At 43.7% G+C, this 23975-nt stretch overlaps 2 protein-coding genes across 3 annotated transcripts; both read right to left on the reverse strand.

Annotated features, from left to right (window-relative positions):
• Positions 1-6893: 6893 nt before the first annotated feature.
• On the reverse strand, positions 6894-15569 carry stk16 (serine/threonine kinase 16). 2 transcript variants are annotated; one of them, XM_046335092.1, is made up of 7 exons: positions 14677-15555; positions 13660-13786; positions 13209-13428; positions 12900-13033; positions 12567-12783; positions 12187-12308; positions 6894-8618 (listed from the first exon to the last, which is right to left on the reverse strand). In XM_046335092.1, the coding sequence occupies exons 2-7, from the start codon at positions 13743-13745 to the stop codon at positions 8480-8482; spliced, it is 918 nt and encodes a 305-aa protein (XP_046191048.1). In that variant the 5' UTR covers positions 13746-13786; positions 14677-15555; the 3' UTR covers positions 6894-8479. The 2 variants fall into 2 exon arrangements, with proteins under 2 accessions (XP_046191048.1, XP_046191049.1); XM_046335093.1 differs by lacking the exon at positions 6894-8618 and adding an exon at positions 11740-11845 and having other exon boundaries at positions 14677-15569.
• Positions 15570-16331: 762 nt separating this feature from the next.
• On the reverse strand, positions 16332-23664 carry LOC124019681 (tubulin alpha chain-like). Its single transcript, XM_046335091.1, has 4 exons — positions 23512-23664; positions 18316-18538; positions 18019-18167; positions 16332-17839 (listed from the first exon to the last, which is right to left on the reverse strand). Exons 1-4 carry the CDS (start codon positions 23512-23514, stop codon positions 16865-16867), a joined length of 1350 nt encoding a protein of 449 aa, XP_046191047.1. The 5' UTR covers positions 23515-23664; the 3' UTR covers positions 16332-16864.
• Between the last annotated feature and the right edge of the window lie 311 nt (positions 23665-23975).

Genomic DNA, 23975 nt, shown 5'->3' on the forward strand with positions numbered 1-23975 from the left:
CACGAGGCTTCTAAACAGCTTCTACCCCCAAGCCATAAGACTCCTGAACATCTAATCAAATGGCTACCCAGACTATTTGCCTATTTGCACTACCCCCCCTCCCACCGCTGCTATTCTCTGTTATTATTTATGCATAGTAATTTTAATAACTCTACCTACATGTACATATTACCTCAATTACCTCAACTAACCGGTGCCTCCACACATTGACTCTGTACCGGTACCCCCTGTATATAGTCTTGCTATTGTTATTTTACTGCTGCTCTTTAATTACTTGTTCATTTTATTTCTAATTCTTATTTGTATTTTTTAAACTGCATTGTTGGTAAGTGGCTTGCAAATAAGCATTTCACTGTAAGGTGTTGCATTTGGCACATGTGACTAATAACATTTGATTTGTGTATGTATGATGATGATGATGATGAAAATTACATTGAAATGTGTGTGTGTGTGTGTGTGTGTGTGTGTGTGTGTGTGTGTGTGTGTGTGTGTGTGTGTGTGTGTGTGTGTGTGTGTGTGTGTGTGTGTGTGTGTGTGTGTGTGTGTGTGTGTGTGTGTGTGTGTGTGTGTGTGTGTGTGCGTATCAGATCGATCATCTGCAGAGCAGCCGTGAGTGTACGGATCGGCACACATTGCTCCTCTCGTCCTCTCCTCCCCTCCCCTAAACACCATCCTCTCCTTTTGACATGGTAATGGCTCCAAATTGATGAAGACATTTCACTCATTCAGCAACAACTCTCTGACAAGCTACACAAACACTCCCCCTCCCTCCTCCTCGGCCATCAATCACCAGGCCCCTCCCCTCAGCCTGCTGCATGTTGGCTGTGCTGGGCGGTTTAATCAGCTAATTGGCTCTCGCCCCGTCGCCCCTAACGACCGGTGCACTGCTAGAGTATCTTGTCATCTATGTCGTCTAATCTGCTTAAATGAACTCCTGATCCACCAATTAAACCTGCGCTCTCCACTACTGGTCAGGTGTGGAGGCTTTTGTTCCAAGCCCAGCTCTAACACATCTGTTTCAGAGAATCAACCAAACATGGAACTCTGGTCTGTTATTAGGCTGCAACATAGTCTCATGAGCTATATGTCACATTTTTAAAGAGCAAAATAGTTGTACATGAACGACCGGTGTTGGTATTGGTGTGTGAGAGCAACATGGCTATACAGTATGTGTGTTCAGGGCTGGGTATGTTATTTTCTAAATGTAATCTGTTACAGTTACTAGTTACCTGTCCAACATTATAATCAGTAATTTAGGATTACCCAAACTCAGTAACATAATCTGATTACATTCAGTTACTTTTAGATGACTTTCCACTTTAAGAGGCATTAGAAGACAAAAAGGTACATTACCATTTGAATCACATCTATTGCAGGATAAATTAATGTTAAAGTTAGTTATCAATGTACATAGCTGGCCATATATGGATATTAAATGTTACTTTATGGGTTTGTTATGTCTTTAAATGATATCTTTACATTATAAACCAAAGTCTATCAGAATTCCAGTCATTCCAATAAATGTTACAGTAAGTGTAACTGATGTTGTTTATGATTTTGTTGTCATGGAGGACTGATTGGTCTCATTGATTCCAGTTGAAAAATAAATGCTGCGCTCATGGAATGGCATGCTTTGAGCACTACTGAGAAGTGCTATTTACATGTGAAAAAGGAATGCCATATGCTGCATTTGCTATAGGTCTATGGTTCAACTGTTTGTTGGTGACACTTTGATATCTTGATAATCCACAGATGAAACAATTACAAAACGGTCACCCCACTTCTGTTTTGGTAAAAAGCTGAGGGATGGGCCTGGAGAAATGGAACCACTCTCAGATGAATAGACAGAGCTATGGATGTAAGGACTGTTTTGGTATGGGGATGGGCCTGGAGAAATGGAACCACTCTCAGATGAATAGACAGAGCACTGTTTTGGTATGGGGATGGGCCTGGAGAAATGGAGTTCAGATGAATAGACAGAGCTATGGGGATGGATGTAAGGACTGTTTTTTTGGTATGGGGATGGGCCTGGAGAAATGGAACCACTCTCAGATGAATAGACAAAAATGACAGAGCTATGGATGTAAGGACTGTTTTGGTATGGGGATGGGCCTGGAGAAATGGAACCACTCTCAGATGAATAGACAGAGCTATGGATGTAAGGACTGTTTTGGTATGGGGATGGGCCTGGAGAAATGGAACCACTCTCAGATGAATAGACAGAGCTATGGATGTAAGGACTGTTTTGGCCTGGAGAAATGGAACCACTCTCAGATGAATAGACAGAGCTATGGATGTAAGGACTGTTTTGGTATGGGGATGGGCCTGGAGAAATGGAACCACTCTCAGATGAATAGACAGAGTTACAAGGACTGACACTCCATGATATTAAAAGTATTGTTTTGACCATGTTATGAGGCTACACAGTGGTTGTTTACATTGACAATGTTAGCAAACATTGGAGGGGAAAAAAAGTTATTTTTTTGGGTTCTCGTGGAGTTTGACAGTTGAACTAAGCTCATGAGACATTTATAAGTTATATTCTTCAAGAATCTATGGATACACAGTACTCGTCAAAAGCTTGGATACATCTACTCATTCAAGGGCTTTTCTTTATTTTGATTATTTTCTACATTGTAGAATAATAATGAAGACATCAACACTATGAAATAACACATATGGAAACATGTACTAACCAAAAAGTGTTCAACAAATCAAAAATATGTTTTATATTTGAGATTCTTCAGTAGCCACCCTTTGCCTTGATGACAGCTTTAGAAATCCAAAAATGGATATAGAAACTACATATTGCCCCTTTAAGTCTATCAAAGGTGTACGGCAGGGTAGCCTAGTGGTTAGAGCGTTGGACTAGCAACATGAAGCCTGAGCTGACAAGGTACGAATCTGTCGTTCTGCCCCTGAACAGGCAGTTAACCCACTGTTCCTAGGCCGTCATTGAAAATAAGAATTTGTTCTTAACTGACTTGCCTAGTTAAATAAAGGTACAAAAATAAAAAGTACAAGTTTGTCCATTAGGCCTATGGATTTAAAACATGTATCAGCATGAATTAGATTGAGAAATAAAAGCCCCACTGTTATTCCGTAGGCTTGGATCCACACTGTACAATTTTCACTGGCTGTCAACTAGTTTCAAAAACAATGATTGATAGTTAGCTCGAACTTCTTGCATTCAATCATTATTGGGTTCAAACACATTTAGATTTGTGAACAGCCATCCTCAACAACCACAATCCGTTCGGCGCAAATAGCTAAATGAGAGAGCAGCAGTGTGATTCACATCATTGAGCTAGGTAGATATGAATAATAAGTGATATCTGTATGCAGTAGACGACACCACTGATGTCATCCTGACCTCCAAGCGTTTATTCAGGTTGGATCATCTTAGGATGCCGACAGCAGTCGCACCATTGGAAGACACAGCTTGGACTGTAACCTATAAAAACCTATTCCTGCTCTTTTCCCACAATCCATCAAACACATTTGGTGTGTCATCATAGTGGTCTCTGATTTATGGCCAGAGTCGCTCAAGTGGAACAAACTTAAACTTGCGCCTTTTCAATACTGATCTGAATGTCATAGAGAAAACAGAAAAGTGTCAAAGATTATTTCCGCAAACATCCTGTCTGAATTTAAAAGTAATCCTCGAAGTAATAATCTGTTTTTTTTAAAGTATCTGTAATCTGGTTATAAGATTTTTGCTGGTAATGTAACGGATTACAGTTAGTTTTTTGTAATTCCTTACAACCGTGTGTGTGTGTGTTTGTGTGTGAGTGCATGCGTAATTACGCTATGTGTGTGTGTGAGTGCATGCGTAATTACGCTATGTGTGTGTGTGTGTGTGTGTGTGTGTGTGTGTGTGTGTGTGTGTGTGTGTGTGTGTGTGTGTGTGTGTGTGTGTGTGTGTGTGTGTGTGTGTGTGTGTGTGTGTGTGCATGCGTAATTACGCTATGTGTGTGTGTGTGTGTGCGTAATTACGCTATGTGTGTGTGTGTGTGTGCATGCGTAATTACGCTATGTGTGTGTGTGTGTGTGTGTGTGTGTGTGTGTGTGTGTGTGTGTGTGTGTGTGTGTGTGTGTGTGTGTGTGTGTGTGTGTGTGTGTGTGTGTGTGTGTGTGTGTGTGTGTGTGTGTGCATGCGTAATTACGCTATGTGTGTGTGTGTGTGTGTGTGTGTGTGTGTGTGTGTGTGTGTGTGTGTGTGTGTGTGTGTGTGTGTGTGTGTGTGTGTGTGTGTGTGTGTGTGTGTGTGTGTGTGTGTGTGTGTGTGTGCGTAATTACGCTATGTGTGTGTGTGTGTATATGTGGATTTGTCTCATTTGACCGTTGATGCCACTTTCCTGCATCCATCAGCACATTCCTATCCAGACGCTGAAAGAGTTGTGATGTTTTTTTAAAAGCATCAATAACATCCCACCTGTTCTGACCGGGTTTGAGGTTTTATTGAGGTACACTCTCATCTGATCACTTGGCAGAACAACCCTGGGGCCTAAATAAAGAAGGAATGAATCAAAATAAGAGTCTCCGGGCCAACGTGTTGCTCTCACCTTTGCAGATGGAATTACCTGAAAAGCTGTTACAAATCAATATAATCAATGCAATCAGCTAACTGACATAGGGAATCTCCTGCCAGGGAGTAAAATGCCCAGCAGGGATCTCTCAATCTCTCTCCTGCTAATTGCCCCCAGGGGGGACGTTAGTGCGTAGCATTTTGTACACTTAATTAAATTAGATAGCGCTAGCACTACTGCTACCAGCCAGGACAGGTTTCAGGGACCCGGCCGGGAAAGAGAAGAGGGAGAGCATTCGCCTTGGCGTGGCGCCAGTAATTAAGCCGATACCTTTCCTGATTACGCCAATCCCCCTTAATGAACTCATTATGCATTTTAACCTAAACACTTCCCGGAATTAATGAGCATGCAAAAAGCCGGCTCTTAAAAATTCTCCCTAGCTGCAATAAGTGGAAGTCATAACTCACACACTCAATGGGCTGGACATAATGTCCATATGTTTTCGTTTCCTACTCTCCTCTCTCAGGGCAACAGAGCCAATTTAAACGTGTTTGAGAGTAGGACCCTGTCCAGTGTCCAGAAACAATCTGGTCCAGTCTTTCATAGGGCCATTATGGGATCAGGCTTTTTCTCCAGCCAAAGAAGCAACACATCTGATTCAACTAATAAAGTCTATATTGAAGACTATGATTAGTTGACTAGTTATATCAGGTGTGTTACTGCTTTGGCTGGAGAAAGAGTCTGCTGCACCCACTTTAAAGATCAAATCGGACACCCTGGCCATATTGCCTACTCACGTAATGTACTGTTGAGGTTAGAGGGACTGTTTAACTGACACACATGGACACACACACCAGAATCCCCATATCACACACACACACACACACACACACACACACACACACACACACACACACACACACACACACACACACACACACACACACACACACACACACACACACACACACACACACACACACACACACACACACCAGAGTAGCCCCCACACAGTCAACTAGGCTAGGCAGGTAGTGATGAAGTGATGATGATTTAGAGAGACCTGGGAACAGTGCAGGGTGGGAGCAGTTCAGAACTGACCCATAATTCCCAGCTCATTAAATTATTCACTAATTGATTCATCACCAAATCAATAAAGCATCCAGATGGTTTATGGTGTGAACGCCACTCTGAGTACGGGATGGGGGGGGGACTAATTACAGTATTGGGAATAGACCTTCACAATGAAACACAAAAACACACCTAGACAAGACTTACACACACACACGTCCATGGCCTTTATGGACTCACAAAGGAAAAGAATAGGAAAGTGGATGTTGAAATGGAACCAGCATTGTGTTGACCTTGTACTGGTATTGCATGACATCATCAGGCAGATGATGGTGAATATAAAGGTCATGGACCAATGGGGAGGGTCCCTCTCCTCCTCAACCTGCTAGGCCAATGGGGGTCCTTTTCCTACGCTCCTCAACCCGTAAACACAGTCTGTGTGTAATGAATACTGTCCCAGGGGAGTCTGGACTATGGGTGGGCCGACCTCCTGTATGGGGGTGTATTTGGTTGGGGAAAACGTTAATTAAAGTGTAATGAATTCCTCTAGTGTTAGTGTGTGTTTTCTTGTGTCAGTCATTTCTGCTGTGGGTTATGTCTGTGAGGTTTATGACCGTCTGAGATTGATTAGGATGAGGAGTGAGGTACGATGTCACTTTGACCCTAGTGAGCCACAGGGCTGTAAACCAGGCTCAGTAAACCGTTTCTGATAATTGTTTCATACCTTGTAGTCCGCACACACAGCCCATCCAAGACTGTGGCTGTGCGTACACACACTTAAGGCAACGTATAGGGCTGTGTACACAGCTACAAGCTACAGGTTCTCTGGCCTGCACTCTGCACATTATCCATGCCTCTGTCATTGAGCTTCCAGCGGCACCTTCTGGTTCTCTCTGGCATCACGCTCATCCTCCTTTCTTCACTGCCAACAATCCCAGAAGTCAAGTTTGAACATGTAATTTTTATTTATTTATTTTTTTACCTTTATTTAACCAGGCAAGTCAGTTAAGAACATATTCTTATTTTCAATGACGGCCTGGGAACAGTGGGTTAACTGCCTGTTCAGGGGCAGAACGACAGATTTGTACCTTGTCAGCTCGGGGGTTTGAACTCGCAACCTTCCGGTTACTAGTCCAACGCTCTAACCACTAGGCTACGCTGCCGCCCTGTAATTGTAGTATAGAACTTTAATTTCCGGTGAAAACCGCTGGCCCTGTCCTTTTTATCAACAGCAAGGGTAGGTATTGGCAACTGTAATGTTATCATGGAATGTGGATGTATTGAAGGGACAAATCAGAATCAGTACCATTTTATTCCCTGGTGTTTATCAGAGTAGAGATTTTGCATATGTTCACATATTGAGTGAGTCTTCCTCAGATCTACAGGTCTGGCCAAACTAAGACAACCTTTTGAGACCCCGACTCCCTCTGCTTTGACCAACGTGTAGGACACGGCTCCCCCGAGTGGAATAAAAGCCACATGACAACATCTACAAAGTAAGGCCCTCAGACAACTCTAAAAGTACGTGAAAAAGGCCTCTTATACATAACAAATTAAGATGTACCACAAAGGTTAAAAAAAAAGAAGAAATGCCCATAAAACATCAATCTTATGAGAAACAAGCAACGCCTTCAGTGTTGTATTCACAGTATTATGCAATTCCCTATTATCTTACCACAATATCTCAAATTCCTGGATGGGCTGAATTAGGCTACAAACAGTCCGAAATAGCCAACAGCCATTTATAGTTCCAGTACATTCTACATTGTTCCACTGAAATCATCAATAACATCTGTATTCCAACTTCATTTGCTTATTTAGAACATGTTCATATAGCATATACATTGGACAAATAAATCATTGCTCCTTAAATAGACACACACGCAAATAACAGCTTTAAAAAAGAAACCATTCAAAAGTTCCTATCAAGCAACTGTAGTGAGAGTTAACTGAGCAAAACCTGCTGAGACTTAAAACCAGATTATCTTATCTTCCTGTTGCGAGGTATTGCCAAACACATACAGGCCTAAATGAACGTGGCATGAATGGAAAATAGAGAATTGTTACAGTATAGCATTATGTGATGATAACAAATAAATACAGTTACGACGGACTTGAAAGAAGTTCAAGGATGAATCAAGCAGACCTGGGTTCACAATACTATTTCAGGTATTTCAATTGCTTTTCCATACATCTCAAAACAATCAGATTACCTATATTTAAAAAAACAAGTAGATGAATATTGGAATGTATTTGGAAATAAACTTGGAAATTATGTTAAAACACTCAAATACACTCCCATGCATTTAACCCAGGTATTTGAAAATAGTACTCAAATATACAGAAAAAGTATTTAAATAACAAATACTCATGTATTGAACCCAGGTCTGGAATCAAGTTATTAAAATCCCTTTGAAGCTGATATAAGATATGGCCGAGTACATTTCCATGGAAACCGTCTGTTTGGAATTTACCATAGGTCCTTTTCCTGGTCCGGGGCCCCTTCAACCCTAGTGTCTGATGGTAGTTTAACCCATGGGGTTTCCTATTCACTAGCAGTCATAAAATGGCTCCACCCAAATCTCAATTTCCCCAAGGTGAACTGGATGTGGAGTTGACTGACACTGTGTCAAAGCATATTGTTGCACATGCATATAGAGGACAGTGAGGACTTGTGACGTAAGTCTATATGGTTTCAACTGCAGAATAGCAGGTGTGTGTATGGGGTAAGATCCCCTGAGCTTCTAAGACTAGAGGAAAACGACGAGGTCAGGGTCGCCATTACAACAGTCCAGAGGTCATAAAGTTCAAAGTTCATCACCCACAGATGTTGGAACCAGAGAGGAACCAGGCTTGCCATGGTTCCCCGATCAGGAGCATCATACCATATTGGTCTGTGTGTTGGGGCTGGAACATGTCATGTCCTGTATCTGGTCCAGGATCCAGTTGACGTCGGGTCTTTCCTGGGGGTTGGACACCATGATGGAGCTCAGCAGGTTCTGCAGGCTTTCAGAGTAACTGGAGGTGAAAAACAAAAACATCCATAAGACACTGAGAAACTACCAGAGTAACTAGAGAACAATATATACTGAGCAATTACCAGAGCAACTGGAGAACAAATACATAGAGAAACTACTAAAGTAACTGTAGAACAAATATATACTGATAAACTACTAGAGTAACTGAAGAACAAACATATACTGAGAAACTACCAGAATAACTGTAGAACAAACATATACTGAGAAACTACCAGAATAACTGTAGAACAAATATATACTGATAAACTACTAGAGTAACTGAAGAACAAATATATATACTGAGAAACAACCAGAGTAGCTGGAGAACAAATATATACTGAGAAAATACTAGAGTATAAGCAATCGAGGGAGAAGGGCCTTGGTGGAGTGCTGCAGAGATGGAGCTCTGTCAGACCATCGGGTTCTTGGTCACCTCCCTGACCAAGAACCCGATGGTCTGACAGAGGTCCAGAGTTCCTCTATGAAGATGGGAGAAACTTCCAGAAGGACACCATCTCTGTAGCACTCCACCAATCAGGCCTTGATGGTAGAGTAGCCAGATGGAAGCCACTCCTCAGTAAAAGGCACATGACAGCCCGCTTGGACTTAATCACAAGGCTCCTAAAAGACTCAGAACATGAGAAACAAGATGGTTTGGTCTGATGAAACCATGATTGAACTCTTTGACCAGAATGCCAAGTGTCACATCTGGAGGAAACGGGGCACCATCCCTACGATGAAGCATGGTGGTGGCAGCATCATGCGGTGGGGATGTTTTTCAGTGTCAGGGACTGGGAGACTAGTCAGGATCGAGGGAAAGATGAGCGGCGCAAAGTACAGAGAGATCCTTGATGAAAAGCTGCTCCAGATCACTCAGGACCTCAGATGGGGTGAAGGTTCACCTTCAAACAGGACAACAATCTAAAGCACACAGCCAAGACAACGCAAGAGTGGCTTTGGGACAATTCTCTGAATGTCCTTGAGTGGCACATCCAGAGCCCGGACTTGAACCCGATCGAACATCTCTGGAGAGACCTGAAAATAGCTGTGCAGCAACGCTCCCAATCCAATCTGACAGAGTTTGAGAGGATCTTCAGAGAAGAATGGGAGAAACTCCCCAAATAGAGGTGTGCCAAGCTTGTAGCGTCATACCCAAGAAAAGTCAAGGGGTCTGACATTTTTCAGAATGCAGTGTATACTGAGAAACTACCAGAATAACTGGAGAACAAATATATACTGAGAAACTACCAGAATAACTGGAGAACAAATATATACTGAGAAACTACCAGAATAACTGGAGAACAAAATAACTGGAGAACAAATATATACTGAGAAACTACCAGAATAACTGGAGAACAAATATATACTGAGAAACTACCAGAATAACTGGAGAACAAATATATACTGAGAAACTACCAGAATAACTGGAGAACAAATATATACTGAGAAACTACCAGAATAACTGGAGAACAAATATATACTGAGAAACTACCAGAATAACTTCAGAATAAATATATACAGTTGAAGTCGGACGTTTACATACACCTTAGCCAAATACATTTATACTCAGTTTTTCACAATTCCTGACATTTAATCCTAGTAAAATTCCCTGTCTTAGGTCAGTTAGGGTCACCACTTTATTTTAAGAATGTGAAATGTCAGAATAATAGTAGAGAGAATGATTTATTTCAGCTTTTATTTCTTTCATCACATTTCCAGTTGGTCAGAAGTTTACACTCAATTAGTATTTGGTAGCATTGCCTTTAAATTGTTTAACTTGGGCCAAACGTTTCAGGTAGCCTTCCACAAGCTTCCCACAAAAAGTTGGGTGAATTTTGGCCCATTCCTCCTGACAGAGCTGGTGAGTCAGGTTTGTAGGCCTCATTTCTCGCACACTCTTTTTCAGTTCTGCCCACAAATTTTCTATAGGATTGAGGTCAGGGCTTTGTGATGGCCACTCCAATACCTTGACTTTGTTGTCCTTCAGTCAGGAAGTCAAAGCTTGGTCGCTGATGGGTCTTCCAAATGGACAATGACCCCAAGCATACTTCCAAAGTTGTGGCAAAATAGCTTATGTCCTGAGATGTTGCTTCAATATATCCACATAATTTTCCTCCCTCATGATGCCATCTGTTTTGTGAAATGTGCCAGTCCCTCCTGCAGCAAAGCACCCCCACAACATGCTGCTGCCACCCCCGTGCTTCACGGTTGGGAAGGTGTTCTTTAGATCGAAAGCCTCCCCCGTTTTCCTCCAAACATAACGATGGTCATTATGGCCAAACAGTTCTATTTTTGTTTCATCAGACCAGAGGACATTTCTCGAAAAAGTACGATCTTTGTCCACATGTGCAGTTGCAAACAGTAGTCTGGGCTTTTTATGGAGGTTTTGGAGCAGTACCTTCTTCCTTGCTGTGCGGCCTTTCAGGTTATGTCGATATAGGACTTGTTTTACTGTGGATATAGATACTTTTGTACCCGTTTTCTCCAGCATCTTCACAAGGTCCTTTGCTGTTGTTCTGGGACTGATTTGCACTTTTCGCACCAAAGTACGTTCATCTCTAGGAGACAGAACGCGTCTCCTTCCTGAGCGGTATGACAGCTGCGTGGTCCCATGGTGTTTATACTTGCGTACTATTGTTTGTACAGATGAAAGTGGTACCTACAGGCATTTGGAAATTGCTCCCAAGGATGAATCAGACTTGTAGGGGTCTACAATTTTTTTTCTGAGGTCTTGGCTAATTTCTTTTGATTTTCCTATGATGTCAAGCAAAGAGGCACTGAGTTTGAAGGTAGGACTTGAAATACATCCACAGGTACACCTCCAATTGACTCAAATGATGTCAATTAGCCTATAAGAAGCTTCTAAAGCCATGATATAATTTTCTGGAATTTTCCAAGCTGTTTAAAGGCAGTCAAATTAGTGTATGTAAACTTCTGACCCACTGGAAATGCAATACATTGAATTATAAGTGAAATAATCTGTCTGTAAACAATTTTTGGAAAAATGACTTGTGTCATGCATAAAGTAGATGTCCTAATCGACTTGCCAAAAGTATAGTTTATTAACAAGAAATTTGTGGAGTGGTTGAAAAACAAGTTTTATTGACTCTAACCTATGTGTATGTAAACTTCAGACTTCAACTGTATACTGAGAAACTACCAGAATAACTGGAGAAAAAATAAACTACTAGAATAGCAAATATATATACTGAGAAACTTCCAGAGTAACTAGAGAAAAAAGACACTGTAAATTGTATAAATTCCATACAACCTATGAAAAGGCCAGATGAAAAATGCTTAAATCTATCCAATCCTTTTAGATCTGCAGGAGTGCCGAGGTGGTAGGCGCCTATTTGGAATCAATAAATTATATTTTGCTAGCCTTGAAAGCTGAGTGGGTGATGGATTGAAGAGTAACTAGGGGTTGACTAGCCAGGGGACTGACTGACCTGTAGGGCTGAGGGATGGTGACTGGGGGTTAGAGTTAGCTTGCCAGGGGACTGACTGACCTGCATGGCTGAGGGATGGTAACTCGGGGTTAGAGTTAGCTTGCCAGGGGACTGACTGACCTGCATGGCTGAGGGATGGTAACTGGGTTCTGGACAGCAAGGGCCACACTGTCTCCCTTCTGGAACACCATGTCATATGGCCCCTCCAGGAACATCATGCTGTACAGTACACAGCCCAGAGACTGGAGAGAAAGAGAGAGAGAATGCGGTCTCTACAAGGGCAACAAACACCAGGGATGATGGAGACAGAGAGTTGGCAATCTAACTAGAGCCCAACATGTTGACTACATGGCTGGAGTCAAAACAGCATCGCACAGTCCAATGGTAAAGACAATTTCTGTTATGACAAATTGGTCTATGTTATATCGCTTGTACAATACTGACAGTTTCCACCGACCAAACTAAAGTGAGAAGGGGGGTAGTATGCTAGTGTGCGTTACCCAGATGTCTGTACGGTCATCGATGACACAGTGGCTCTCCACGTTAAAGAGCTCAGGGGCGCGGTACGATATAGTACACCTCTGAGCTGCCCAGTCCTGTACTGTCATGGCCTCCCTGGTCCCCTTGACCTCCATCCTGGAGCGGTTCATAGAACCCAGGTCCATCAGCAGCGGCCTGTCATCCTCCTCTAGGAGTACATTGGTAGGCTTCAGATCTCTGAGAGGAGAGAGGAGAGGTAAAGAGAGGGATAGAGATAGAGAGAGACTCATTCTAATTTGAACCACTAACCATAATTTTGTGTGTGTGTGTGTAATAGCAGTATCAGCCTGTACCTGTGTGCGTAGCCTCTGTCATGCATGGCCTTCAGTCCAGAACAGATGCCATGTAGGACCTTCAGGATGCGTCTCTCTGGCATGAAGCTGCCCTTGTCCCTCAGCTTCTCTAACACTGACCACAGACTGCCCTTCTGAGGAGCACCCACACCCAGGCGTGAATACAAAGACGCATACATACACACTTTTTCATTTCCACGCTGTAAAACAGTATATCAGCAGACGGTATCGGACCCCAAAAAAACACCTGGGCTCTAATACGCACATACAGGCGTGAGTACATAGACATGCGCACACACGTACACGTACCTGAACGTAGGGCAGCAGTATCCAGGCCTCACTCTTGCCCCCCCTCTCTATGAAGGTGTGCCCTGCCAGGCCCAGGATGTTGGGGTGGCTGAAGAGACGGTGCATCTCCACCTCCGTCTGAGCCTCTTGGCGACCCTCCCGGTCATGGCACAGGATCCTCTTCAGGGCGTAGAAACGCCCGTCCTGCACCCCCTCCACCAGGTCCACATAGCTGAACCCTCTGAGATGAGGATTGGAAGGTAAAAGACGATAGAAAGAGAGAAAATAGGGAACGACAGAGGGGGTAGATAACGAAAGCAGGAGAAAGTGGAGAGGCAGACAAAACCAGAGTCCTGGTCAGTAAGATGTAACGTTACAGAAGACCGAAATACAAATACATGTGTGGGAGGGACCGGGGTGATCGTCTGCCATGTAGAATAGGTAAGTGTTTCACTGATGCGGACGGTTTTACCCTTCATCTAGTTTCTGGATGAAGTAGTATCTTTTGTTGTCAATGGTGATGGAGCCACGGGAACAGATACACAGGGTCTGACCCATCCTCCCTGGGGCATAACTCAACACACCAACACCCAGATGGACTGAGAGAGAGAGACACAACCCATATTTATTTATTTTCCATTTTGTACTTGAACTATTGTACTTATGTACTTGAACTATTTAACACATCGCTACAACACTGTATACAGACATATGTCATTCAAAATTTCTTTATTTTGGAACTTGTGCTTTGGCAATGTAAACATGTTTCCCATGCCAATAAAGCCCCTTAAATTGAATTGAGAGAGATGGAGTGCATGAGGTAATAGACCAGGTTTAGTGGAATTGAAAGTGGGAGGTCAAGTGGAAAGCCATGGGAGATAGAGGGCGAGTATGGGATATGTGTAAAAAACATACTGAAACATGAAATCCAGTCCATTACACTATGTTCCAAGGATTGATGCAGTGTCAATTTCACTTATCGAAATTATTCACTGTCACCTGTGCTTGATAATAATTGTGGGTGTTTATATTTGTCTTATTTACACATGTGTGGATTGGAAATGTGTTTTTTGCATATCACAACTCCTCCTGAGACAACCTTGGAGAGGGGTGACATTGTCGACGGTGACCTTGGCGAAAGTAGGACTAAGTGCCTTGCTCAAGGACACATCGGCAGATTTGTTGACCTTGTCGGCTCGGGGATTCAAACTAACAACCTTTCGGTTACTGGCCTAACTATTCAAACGAGCAACCTTTCGTTTACTTTCCTAGCCGGGCTACAGCGACTCTTGGTCCTAAACCTTTTCAAAAGTGTACGATTTTGTTTAGTAACGTGGCACACCGGTATGAGAATACAAGCTAACTACAAGAGGGCAGCATGCAGATCAAACCTGATCAGCCAATATTATCTGATAGAGATATTGATAAACTTGTGAGGAAAATACATGGGGATATTTACGTTTGTTAGCGGTGGATATATAAAAATTACCTTCTGTTATCGTCCTGTTTTCTGCTGGCTACTTCCGTGTACATAAAACGCGTAATGATGACGCAGGCCTGTGAGCTGCTGCCTTCCAAACTGGGAACTCGGAAAAAGGTAAAATCATGACGTCAGCGATCTTCAGGTACCTCTAGATTTAGAGGCCCAAGTTGAAAGGCCGTTCAAATCGATTTTTCCCAGTCGGAGCTCGTTTTTTCCCCCGAGTTCCAAATTGTTTTGAACACACGGAAGTCGGAGATTTCCGAGTTACCAGTTGTTTCGAACGCGGCACCAATCGAAGTTTCTATTATATCGACAAGATAGTCAAGTTAACATTAACCATGGAAATACATGTCCTCAAAGACGGAAGGCAGGCGGGAGGAGGCGACATCATTATACGCAGTACAAGGACATATACGCGTGTGAACAGGCCATAGCGATGTAGTAGTCGTCTTTGTATCCGTGCCATTATAGCGTATGTGACCGCATGGGGAGCGCCATTTTAAAGTACTAAATTATCTTAATCTTGGTTGATTGTGCCGAACGCATGGGAATCTCTACCCAGTTGACGTTGAAATGATGGAAGCCCTCAACGGCAATTCCCATGCTCCATCCATGACAGGCACAGGTCCGATAAAGTATGTTTTCATGTCCACAAGCGCTTCCCCTTGGATGTAAAATGAAACGTCTCAATATGGCCACCTGCAGGCCTTTGGTCTAGTGCTACGTGTACTCTACACCTGTTTATGAAGCATGTGACAAATATTTAAGCATTTTGCGTCCACACATTAGTGCATTCGTAACAACCTAACGAAATTTCTATTCGATCAAATAAGCCTCACGTAACAAATTTGTTAAATGTTGGGTGTGACAAACTGCACACTCATTGACCTCCATACAATAGTCCTCACTTTGTGGGCTTAATTCCGGGGAGATTTTGGGCCGAATTAAGCTTCTTGATTCAGCACTTCCTCTGGCCAAATCAAGTATTTGATTAAACCAGAGCACTACCCAGTGGACTCAACTTTGCTAAAGTGAGTCAAATCAAAATTAGTTTACCATCCAGGGTAGCCTAGTGGTTAGAGCATTGGACTAGTAACCGAAAGGTGTCAAGTTTAAAACCCCCCGAGCTGACAAGGTACAAATCTGTCGTTCTGCCCCTGAACAGGCAGTTAACCCACTGTTCCTAGGCAGTCATTGAAAAATAATTTGTTCTTAACTGACTTTCCTAGTAAAATACCATTTTAAAAATGCATCCACTTGCCACCTTTAGGCTATTCTGTAACAATCCAAATAAAATAGTTTCACATTATGGGGAGAATCCTTCCATGTTAGTCAACACTACAGGTTATCCTTAATTCTCACCTTCTCAAAACACATTGAGAAGGTCAGAAGGGACAGACCCCTGGCTTTCTCATCCAATGGGGCTTGACAGTCCACAGGAGTATGCAATTAAGACAGAGTTACCTTACCATAAACGGCACCCTGCGGCTACATTTATATCCCAAGAATTCTCTGCTACTTATCAGGCCATTTGTGTGGCCGATTGCACAGACTGACGTTTTATGGCCGTTTAATAGTCATTTAGACAAATTACAATGAAACCTAGCGTCAGGACTGGAGGCAGTTGTGATTGATTAGAACCATTGAAAGAGGTTAACACATTAAACTGAGATAAAACTTTATTTACAAAGGAGGGGATACAGCCACAACAGTAACCTGATGTGATAACTCTTAAAATAAGACATGGCAAAGAAAATAATACATTCTGTAGGGATAAAACCAATAAATTATTTTGGGGTAACTTAACATGCAATGCAAAATTATCCTCCAAGACTGTTACTGAATTACATTCATTAAGACCCAACACCATGGGGTTTAGTTGGCTAGTTTGTTTTCTGATTGGCAGTAACTTTAGTGTTTAGGATAGATCTGAACACAGAAGTACCATGAACTTAAAGGAAACATTTTTATGGAGACAGCTTAATCTTCAAGGTTCTGCATGGTTCCATAGTCAACCTGGGAAACTAGTGTCAGACATGGATGGATGTGGGGTCTTTGGTGAAGAAAACACGATTGATGACTTCGACAAGGGAAGGAGTAGGCCGTTCCCCACTTCATGGTCAAGTAAAGGCAGTTCTATCTCTCAGTGATACGTAAGCCGACCGAGGACATATCCCCCCTTTGAACTCTTCGCCTAATACTCCTCTCCCTCCTCGTCCTCCTCAAATGAGTCGATTCCGACCTCTTCATAGTCCTTCTCCAGGGCAGCCATGTCTTCCCTGGCCTCAGAGAACTCTCCCTCCTCCATGCCCTCACCCACGTACCAGTGCACGAATGCCCGCTTGGCATACATCAGGTCAAACTTGTGGTCGAGACGCGCCCAGGCCTCAGCGATTGCTGTGGTGTTGCTCAACATGCACACAGCTCTCTGGACCTTGGCCAGGTCACCCCCTGGCACCACAGTGGGTGGCTGGTAGTTGATGCCCACTTTGAAACCTGTAGGGCACCAGTCCACGAACTGGATGCTTCGCTTTGTCTTGATGTTGCCGATGGCCACGTTGACATCCTTGGGCACCACGTCTCCGCGGTACAGCAGGCAGCACGCCATGTACTTACCGTGGCGAGGGTCACACTTCACCATCTGGTTGGCGGGCTCGAAACAGGAGTTGGTGATCTCAGCCACAGAGAGCTGCTCGTGGTAGGCCTTCTCGGCTGAGATGACAGGGGCATAGGTGGCCAGGGGGAAGTGGATGCGGGGGTAAGGCACCAGGTTGGTCTGGAACTCTGTCAGGTCCACGTTAAGGGCACCATCGAAGCGGAGAGAGGCGGTGATCGAGGAGACAATCTGGCTGATGAGCCTGTTGAGGTTGGTGTAAGAAGGGCGCTCAATGTCCAGGTTTCTACGGCAGATGTCGTAGATGGCCTCATTGTCAACCATGAAGGCACAGTCAGAGTGCTCTAGGGTGGTGTGGGTGGTCAGGATGGAGTTGTAGGGCTCCACCACAGCTGTGGACACCTGGGGAGCAGGGTATATGGCAAACTCCAGCTTGGACTTCTTCCCGAAGTCGACTGAGAGACGCTCCATGAGCAGGGAGGTGAAACCAGAACCGGTACCTCCTCCGAAGCTGTGGAAGACCAAGAAACCTTGGAGCCCCGTACACTGATCAGCCTGTCAAGACACAGAAAACTCATCAACATGTTTTCTAGAAGGAAAGTCCAAGCTCTGATAAGACCCATTCAGGCTAGATTTATACAAGATTTATACAACCCTTTCTGACAAAACATGAAAAACCCATTTGTTATCCTAATATCACCATTGAATCTATCAAATCTGACAGTTTCTCTCACCAGTTTACGGATCCTGTCCAGCACTTGGTCGATGATCTCCTTGCCGATAGTATAGTGGCCACGGGCATAGTTATTAGCTGCGTCCTCCTTCCCTGAGATCAGCTGCTCGGGGTGAAACAGCTGGCGGTAGGTACCTGTCCGCACCTCATCTGAGAGAAAGGGGAACAGACTAGGGTTAATTAGTCTGGTCTTGATGCTTGTTTTTAACTACCACCATATTGATGAAGACTTCTTCCTACACATTTCCAGTGTCAATCAGTCAGTGGATTTTCTCTGCCAGATCCCTCCAATACTCACCAATGACAGTGGGCTCCAGGTCTACAAAGATGGCGCGGGGCACGTATTTCCCGATGCCCGTGGCGCTGAAGAACGTAGTGAAGGAGTCGTCAGTGCTACCGACCGCCTTGTTGTTAGGCATGGTGCCGTCCGGCTGGATCCCATGCTCCAGGCAGTACAGCTCCCAACAGGTGTTGCCCATCTGGACTCCAGCCTGACCCACATGCACAGAGATACACTCACGCTGGAGAGACCGGGAAATATAGGGTTAGTCAAACAATTAGCTTATGGTTTCTTTGAACAGGTACAAAACATTGACTACACAAGGAGCCAATGCATTGACAGCAGTCTGCACTGGATGGAGTAACACTTGGTTGTCAATGTCACCAATGATAAATGGAGCCAGTGGAGCACCACTCCAAACCACTCAGTGCATAAGAGTCTGAGATCGATTAAGGATTTGGGCAACCATTTTAGCACTTGTTTATCTGCTGTTTCTCACCACCAAGTGGCAGCACTCTAACACTAGTGGTTCCCAACCAGGGGTACTAGGTTCCCTGGGGGCGCTTTGCCGATACACAGAGGGTACTTAAGACTAATGAGACCATAAGGTCACTGATAGAATGCACATGAGGGTACATCTGGCAGGGCAAAATTCAGTTGGTGGTACAATAACAGAAAAAGGTTGGGAACCACTGCTCTACACTAAGAGGAAACAAACCTAACCTGCCCATGTCTGAGTAACAAAGGACAGGTGAGCCTGAAAACAGTGGACGGCATGATCTAGCTAGTTAAAGACAAGCCACCGGAGTTATGAGCCAAAGCTATGAGTCGTGTGTATATTTGCATGGTGACCCAATTTGTTTGCAGTGTGTTGAAATGGGACTATGACTACACTTGGCTTAGCCAACTCTGCAGTGAGTCCATCTGACCTACTTTAGTACTGAACTGTATGCAGCTACCGTCTCAGAAGCCTAGCCACGTCTCAGTGTGTGACTACCGGTATTGACATAGCAATTAACCATGTCTGAACCATGTAACTGATCTACACTGTACAAAACATTAAGAAAACCTGCTCTTTCCATGACAGACTGACCAGATGAAAGCTGTGATCCCTTATTGATGACACTGGTATGGTAGTAGATGCCAGGCACACCGGGTTGTGTCAAGTACTTCAACATGTGTATAAAGAATGATCCATCACCCAAAGGACATCCAGCCAACTTGACAACTGTGGGAAGCATTGGAGTCAACATGGACCAGTATGGAACGCTTGATACCTTGTAGAGTCTATGCCCTGACGAATTGAGGCTGTTCTGAGGGCAAAAGGTGGAACAATTATAAAAAGGTGTTCCTACTGTTTTGTACATCAACTGCATTTTACATTTACACAGGAGTCTGGACACCCCTTCAGATTAGTGGATTCGGCTATTTTTGCCACACCAGTTGCTGACAGGTTAATAAAATCGAGCACACAGCCATACAATCTCCATAGACAGACATTGGTTTTACCGAAGAGCTCAGTGACTTTAGTCTGGGGCCGTTCACCGGTTGGGCTAGGCCCCTTAGCACACATTGACATTCTAGATGATTCTGTGCTCCCAATTTTGTGGCAACAAGTTTGTAGAAGGTCCTTTCCTGTTTCAGCATGACAATGCCCCCATGCACAAAGCAAGGTCCATACAGAAATGGTTTGTCGAGATCGGTGTGGCAGAACTTGACTGGTCTGCACAGAGCCCTGACCTCAACCCCATCGGACACCTTTGAATTGGGATGAGGCCTAATTGCCCAACATCAGTGCCCGACCTCATTGGAACACAGACTGAAAGGAAGCAGCCAGGCCTAATTGCCCAACATCAGTGCCCGACCTCACTAATGCTCGTGGCTGAAAGGAAGCAAGTCGCCGCAGCAATGTTCCAACATCAGTTGAAAGCCTTTCTTAGAGTGGAGGCTGTTGAGCAGCAAAGGGACAACTTACTCCATAATAATGCCCATGATTTTGCAATGAGATGTTCAAAGAGCAGGTGTCCACATACTTGGTCATGTAGTGTACACATTTTATAGAGAAGGCAGCACTTGATATCTATATTCACTAAGGACCAAACAGAAGGCGTGTGTGAAAAATTAGTCAATTTTGCAATGGAGTATTGGCAGACGGCAGGATAGTTGAAGCTAGACTGCAGTGACACCATCCACTCGATTAGACTCTTATAGCATTAGCAAAACAGCCATGCTGAATGTGTTACCACAATGTGTATCCCAGTAGTCCATTACAGCCCACTCTCCTTATATTCTTCCTGTCATTTAGGCACCACACCCCTGAGGAGAGGATGCCACTAGATTGAGATACACCACCCCCCCCTCATTGGAATGCCAACTTGGACAGAGGTCATTAGATTATACAATTATGTGAATTTGTTTAACATTACAGCTTCGCAAGGAAAAAAGGTCTGATAAGACATCACTAGAATCAAGGCCGAACTGGGAGGTTGGCAAGTGGCTACCCTACCCCTTCAGCGAGCCATTGAGCTAGCGAGTAGCGACAATGCTAACAGGAGCTGACGAGTCTGCGTCAAGGCCAAAAGGCCCTCCACACCCTACTGAAGTATTTCCAGAGAAGAGGCCGAGGGGAAAGCAGCACCAAGGATGAGTGAAGCTGATAATAACAAGCGTATAATTTCTGAATCGCAGCGCCTCAGAGGCACAGCTAACTATACACACCAGTCTGTCAAACTGGCTGACTAGACAGAGATGGGAGCGAGACATTCAAGAGAAACGAGAAAGTCAAGGAAGATAAGTTCACGAGACAGTGACATGCCAAGAGGACGAGTCTGGGAATGTTGTGGTTTTATGTGTTGGCAGTACTTATGAATCAGAGCGTTTTGATTTGCCAAAGCCCAGCTATAAACAAGACCACCTGCCACAGTAACAGGAGAACAATAATACACCAGCCAACTAGGCTTTGCCCTCTGGTAGAATAATTTCCCCTTAAGCTAGGTTCAACCTTCAGTAGTTTCAAGGGCAATTATTTAAATGGAAGAATCCGCATAAATGGGAATAGGACTTCCTTTAATGAACTGTAACTTTGTAAATTATTTTTTACAGTATAGTAAGAGGATGTAAAGGAAACGTTAGAAAACCTCACTTCACTCCAGATCTGAATCTACTACAGGGAGGTCCGTGACATCAAGGTCTTACACCTGCATGTTGCTACACCCCTCCACACATAATGCCCTACTGTTATGACTCCACTCATGTAGAGACTGGGGCCACGACTGTCAGCCATTTCTCCAGCCTCCTAGTTTGACAGAACAAGCTGGGTAGGGTGGATGTGGGGGAGGGGTGGTGACACAGGGATGAGAGTGTGTGCCTAGTTTAGGCATGACAGCTAGGTCAGCACTGCAGCCAGCTATTTAAAGGGAGGTGTCAATCATGACCCCACCCCCCACTCTGTGTGTAGCCCCTCCAGACCCCATTCTACTCCACTGACCCCTTTCTGTGGGAACAACCACATGGTGTCCTGAACCTCTAGTTCAGTCAGAGTTGATGTTCAGGCAGTCCCTAGTTCATACCACATTTAAGAAACTAACCTCCACCCTGTTGCATTTGTCAGGGGTTGCCCTGATTTACTAAACCACACACTTTAAACCTTGCAGTCCCGTGTGTAACTGATAGCTAGTTGACTCAGTGACTGTTTGCTCATGATATAATAAGCCATTTATGTTACTGTTACCAAATAGGCCAGTCAGGTACATGCTAGATTATGGTATTCATTTCCTGTATTTTAAACTCGTATGGCGATAGACTGTAGAGTACAGTCTAGATTAACAAATAGTGTGTGCAACTGCAAGTCCGCTGAGACACTTGGCACCAACATGGCTGATGGACTAACCGCTTGTGGCTTGTTCAGTAGCTAGTAAGCAACCCCCCTCCAGCTTCCTGTTCTGTCCCCTATGGAGTTTTTTTCAGTGCAAAGAGGGCCTTGTGTTATGCGGGAAGACATATGGCTTGGAATTCACACCCAAACAAATAGCCCCCCTCCTTTCATAACATTCAAATTAGATGGCAGGTGTATGAAGACACCGCATTATGGCCAGAGTAGTACATGAACAGGAATGGATCATAAAGGCTCTTTCACCCACATTTAGTAGTATAGACTTACATTTAGTAGTATAGACCTTAACCTCATGAGCAGACAGTCTGCCATGTGCTAGTCTGAAATGCTGATCCACTGGGCTCTGCATCACTCCTAACCTCAGATTTCCTTTCAAATCAGATTACTGAAGGTTACCCATCACGACTCAGCATGCATGCATAGTCACAAGATTTCTCAGAGGTCTAAGTCGAATTCCTTGATATATTTTATGATTAATCACATGGGCAGGATGTGAGGTAATACAAATGTGAGCCATGTCCTAAAAACATCTATGTGGCAACTTGGTGGGAAAATGTTACTTATTACAATTCATATTTTTTTTTTTGTAAACTCATTGTAGATGTAATCTGCCATACTCCAGTAGATGGTGGATCTGTGGTTCATTAGTAGTCGTTGGCATTTTTTCGGACTGAATAGCACTACATAGAGAACGTTCCCAGTTTTGCGCAGTAGACTAGAGCAACAGGAACAGTAGCTGACTAGGCCTACAGTCACCCATCAGAATACACACGGACCCGTGGGAGCCACATCAGCATTTAAAGCCAGCAGAGCAAATAAACACACCCATAACCACACTGGCCCCACGGCCACTATATGGAAACGGGCAACTCCTTTAACCATTCAAAATGGCAGGAGGCTGCTTCAAGCGCAAAATGACAACTTGATAGTTAATGCAGATACCTGTGAACTGAGTCATTATTATGAAAAAAAAAAACAATTACGGCTCAGGTGACGCAATTTAATAATTAAATGCATTCTAGTAATAGTTTTGTCTACTGCGCCAGTCGTGTTTGAATTGAAAAGCAAAACGGCGGGCTAAATTGAACGCGCAGCAAAATGGATACTCCTATCATGACGCACCATGTTATCAGAACAAAATAATATAAAAACAGGTGAGCCGTAGAGTAGGCTGTACCTACACGTATTATAGATAGCATAAACATTACTATACAGGATGGACTACAAAAACATTAGAAATGTAGCCTAATTCATACAACTCAACCTTTACATTATTACAACCTATGCGTCGAAGGCAATGTTGAAAAAAATAAAGATCTCACCATTTTGATTCTGTTTGTCTTAGTTTCCGTAGAAAAATAAAAGTGTTAATTGTATAACCTCTCACAGTGAACCTATAATGGGGTCTCCGTGAGTATGTTTTAACTGCGTGTGTTACAGCAATCTGTTTTTATAAACTGCGAAGGGCGGGGGTGGAGTTTTGGTCACTCCCTCTTCTCTCATAGGTCGAGTTCGTTTCACAAAGCCCGGTGCTCCGGTTATTTTAGACCATTCTAAGTAGGCGTAGTTGGATATTTTAGACGATTCCATTGGCCCTTAACTGATATCCTCAGTCACCGGGCCATGCAAAACGAACTCCTCCATACACGGATTAGACCTCAAGCGAGGTAGGAAAGTACAGGACAGACAAGGTTAGCTGAACCAAAGACGATATACTACATTGACAAGATAGCCGAGTGACCGCTCTAACAATGTAATTACATTTCCCCAGTGATTGAAGGCAGGC

This window comes from Oncorhynchus gorbuscha, unplaced genomic scaffold (genome assembly GCF_021184085.1).
Source record: "Oncorhynchus gorbuscha isolate QuinsamMale2020 ecotype Even-year unplaced genomic scaffold, OgorEven_v1.0 Un_scaffold_646, whole genome shotgun sequence".
NCBI classification, from domain to species: domain Eukaryota; kingdom Metazoa; phylum Chordata; class Actinopteri; order Salmoniformes; family Salmonidae; genus Oncorhynchus; species Oncorhynchus gorbuscha.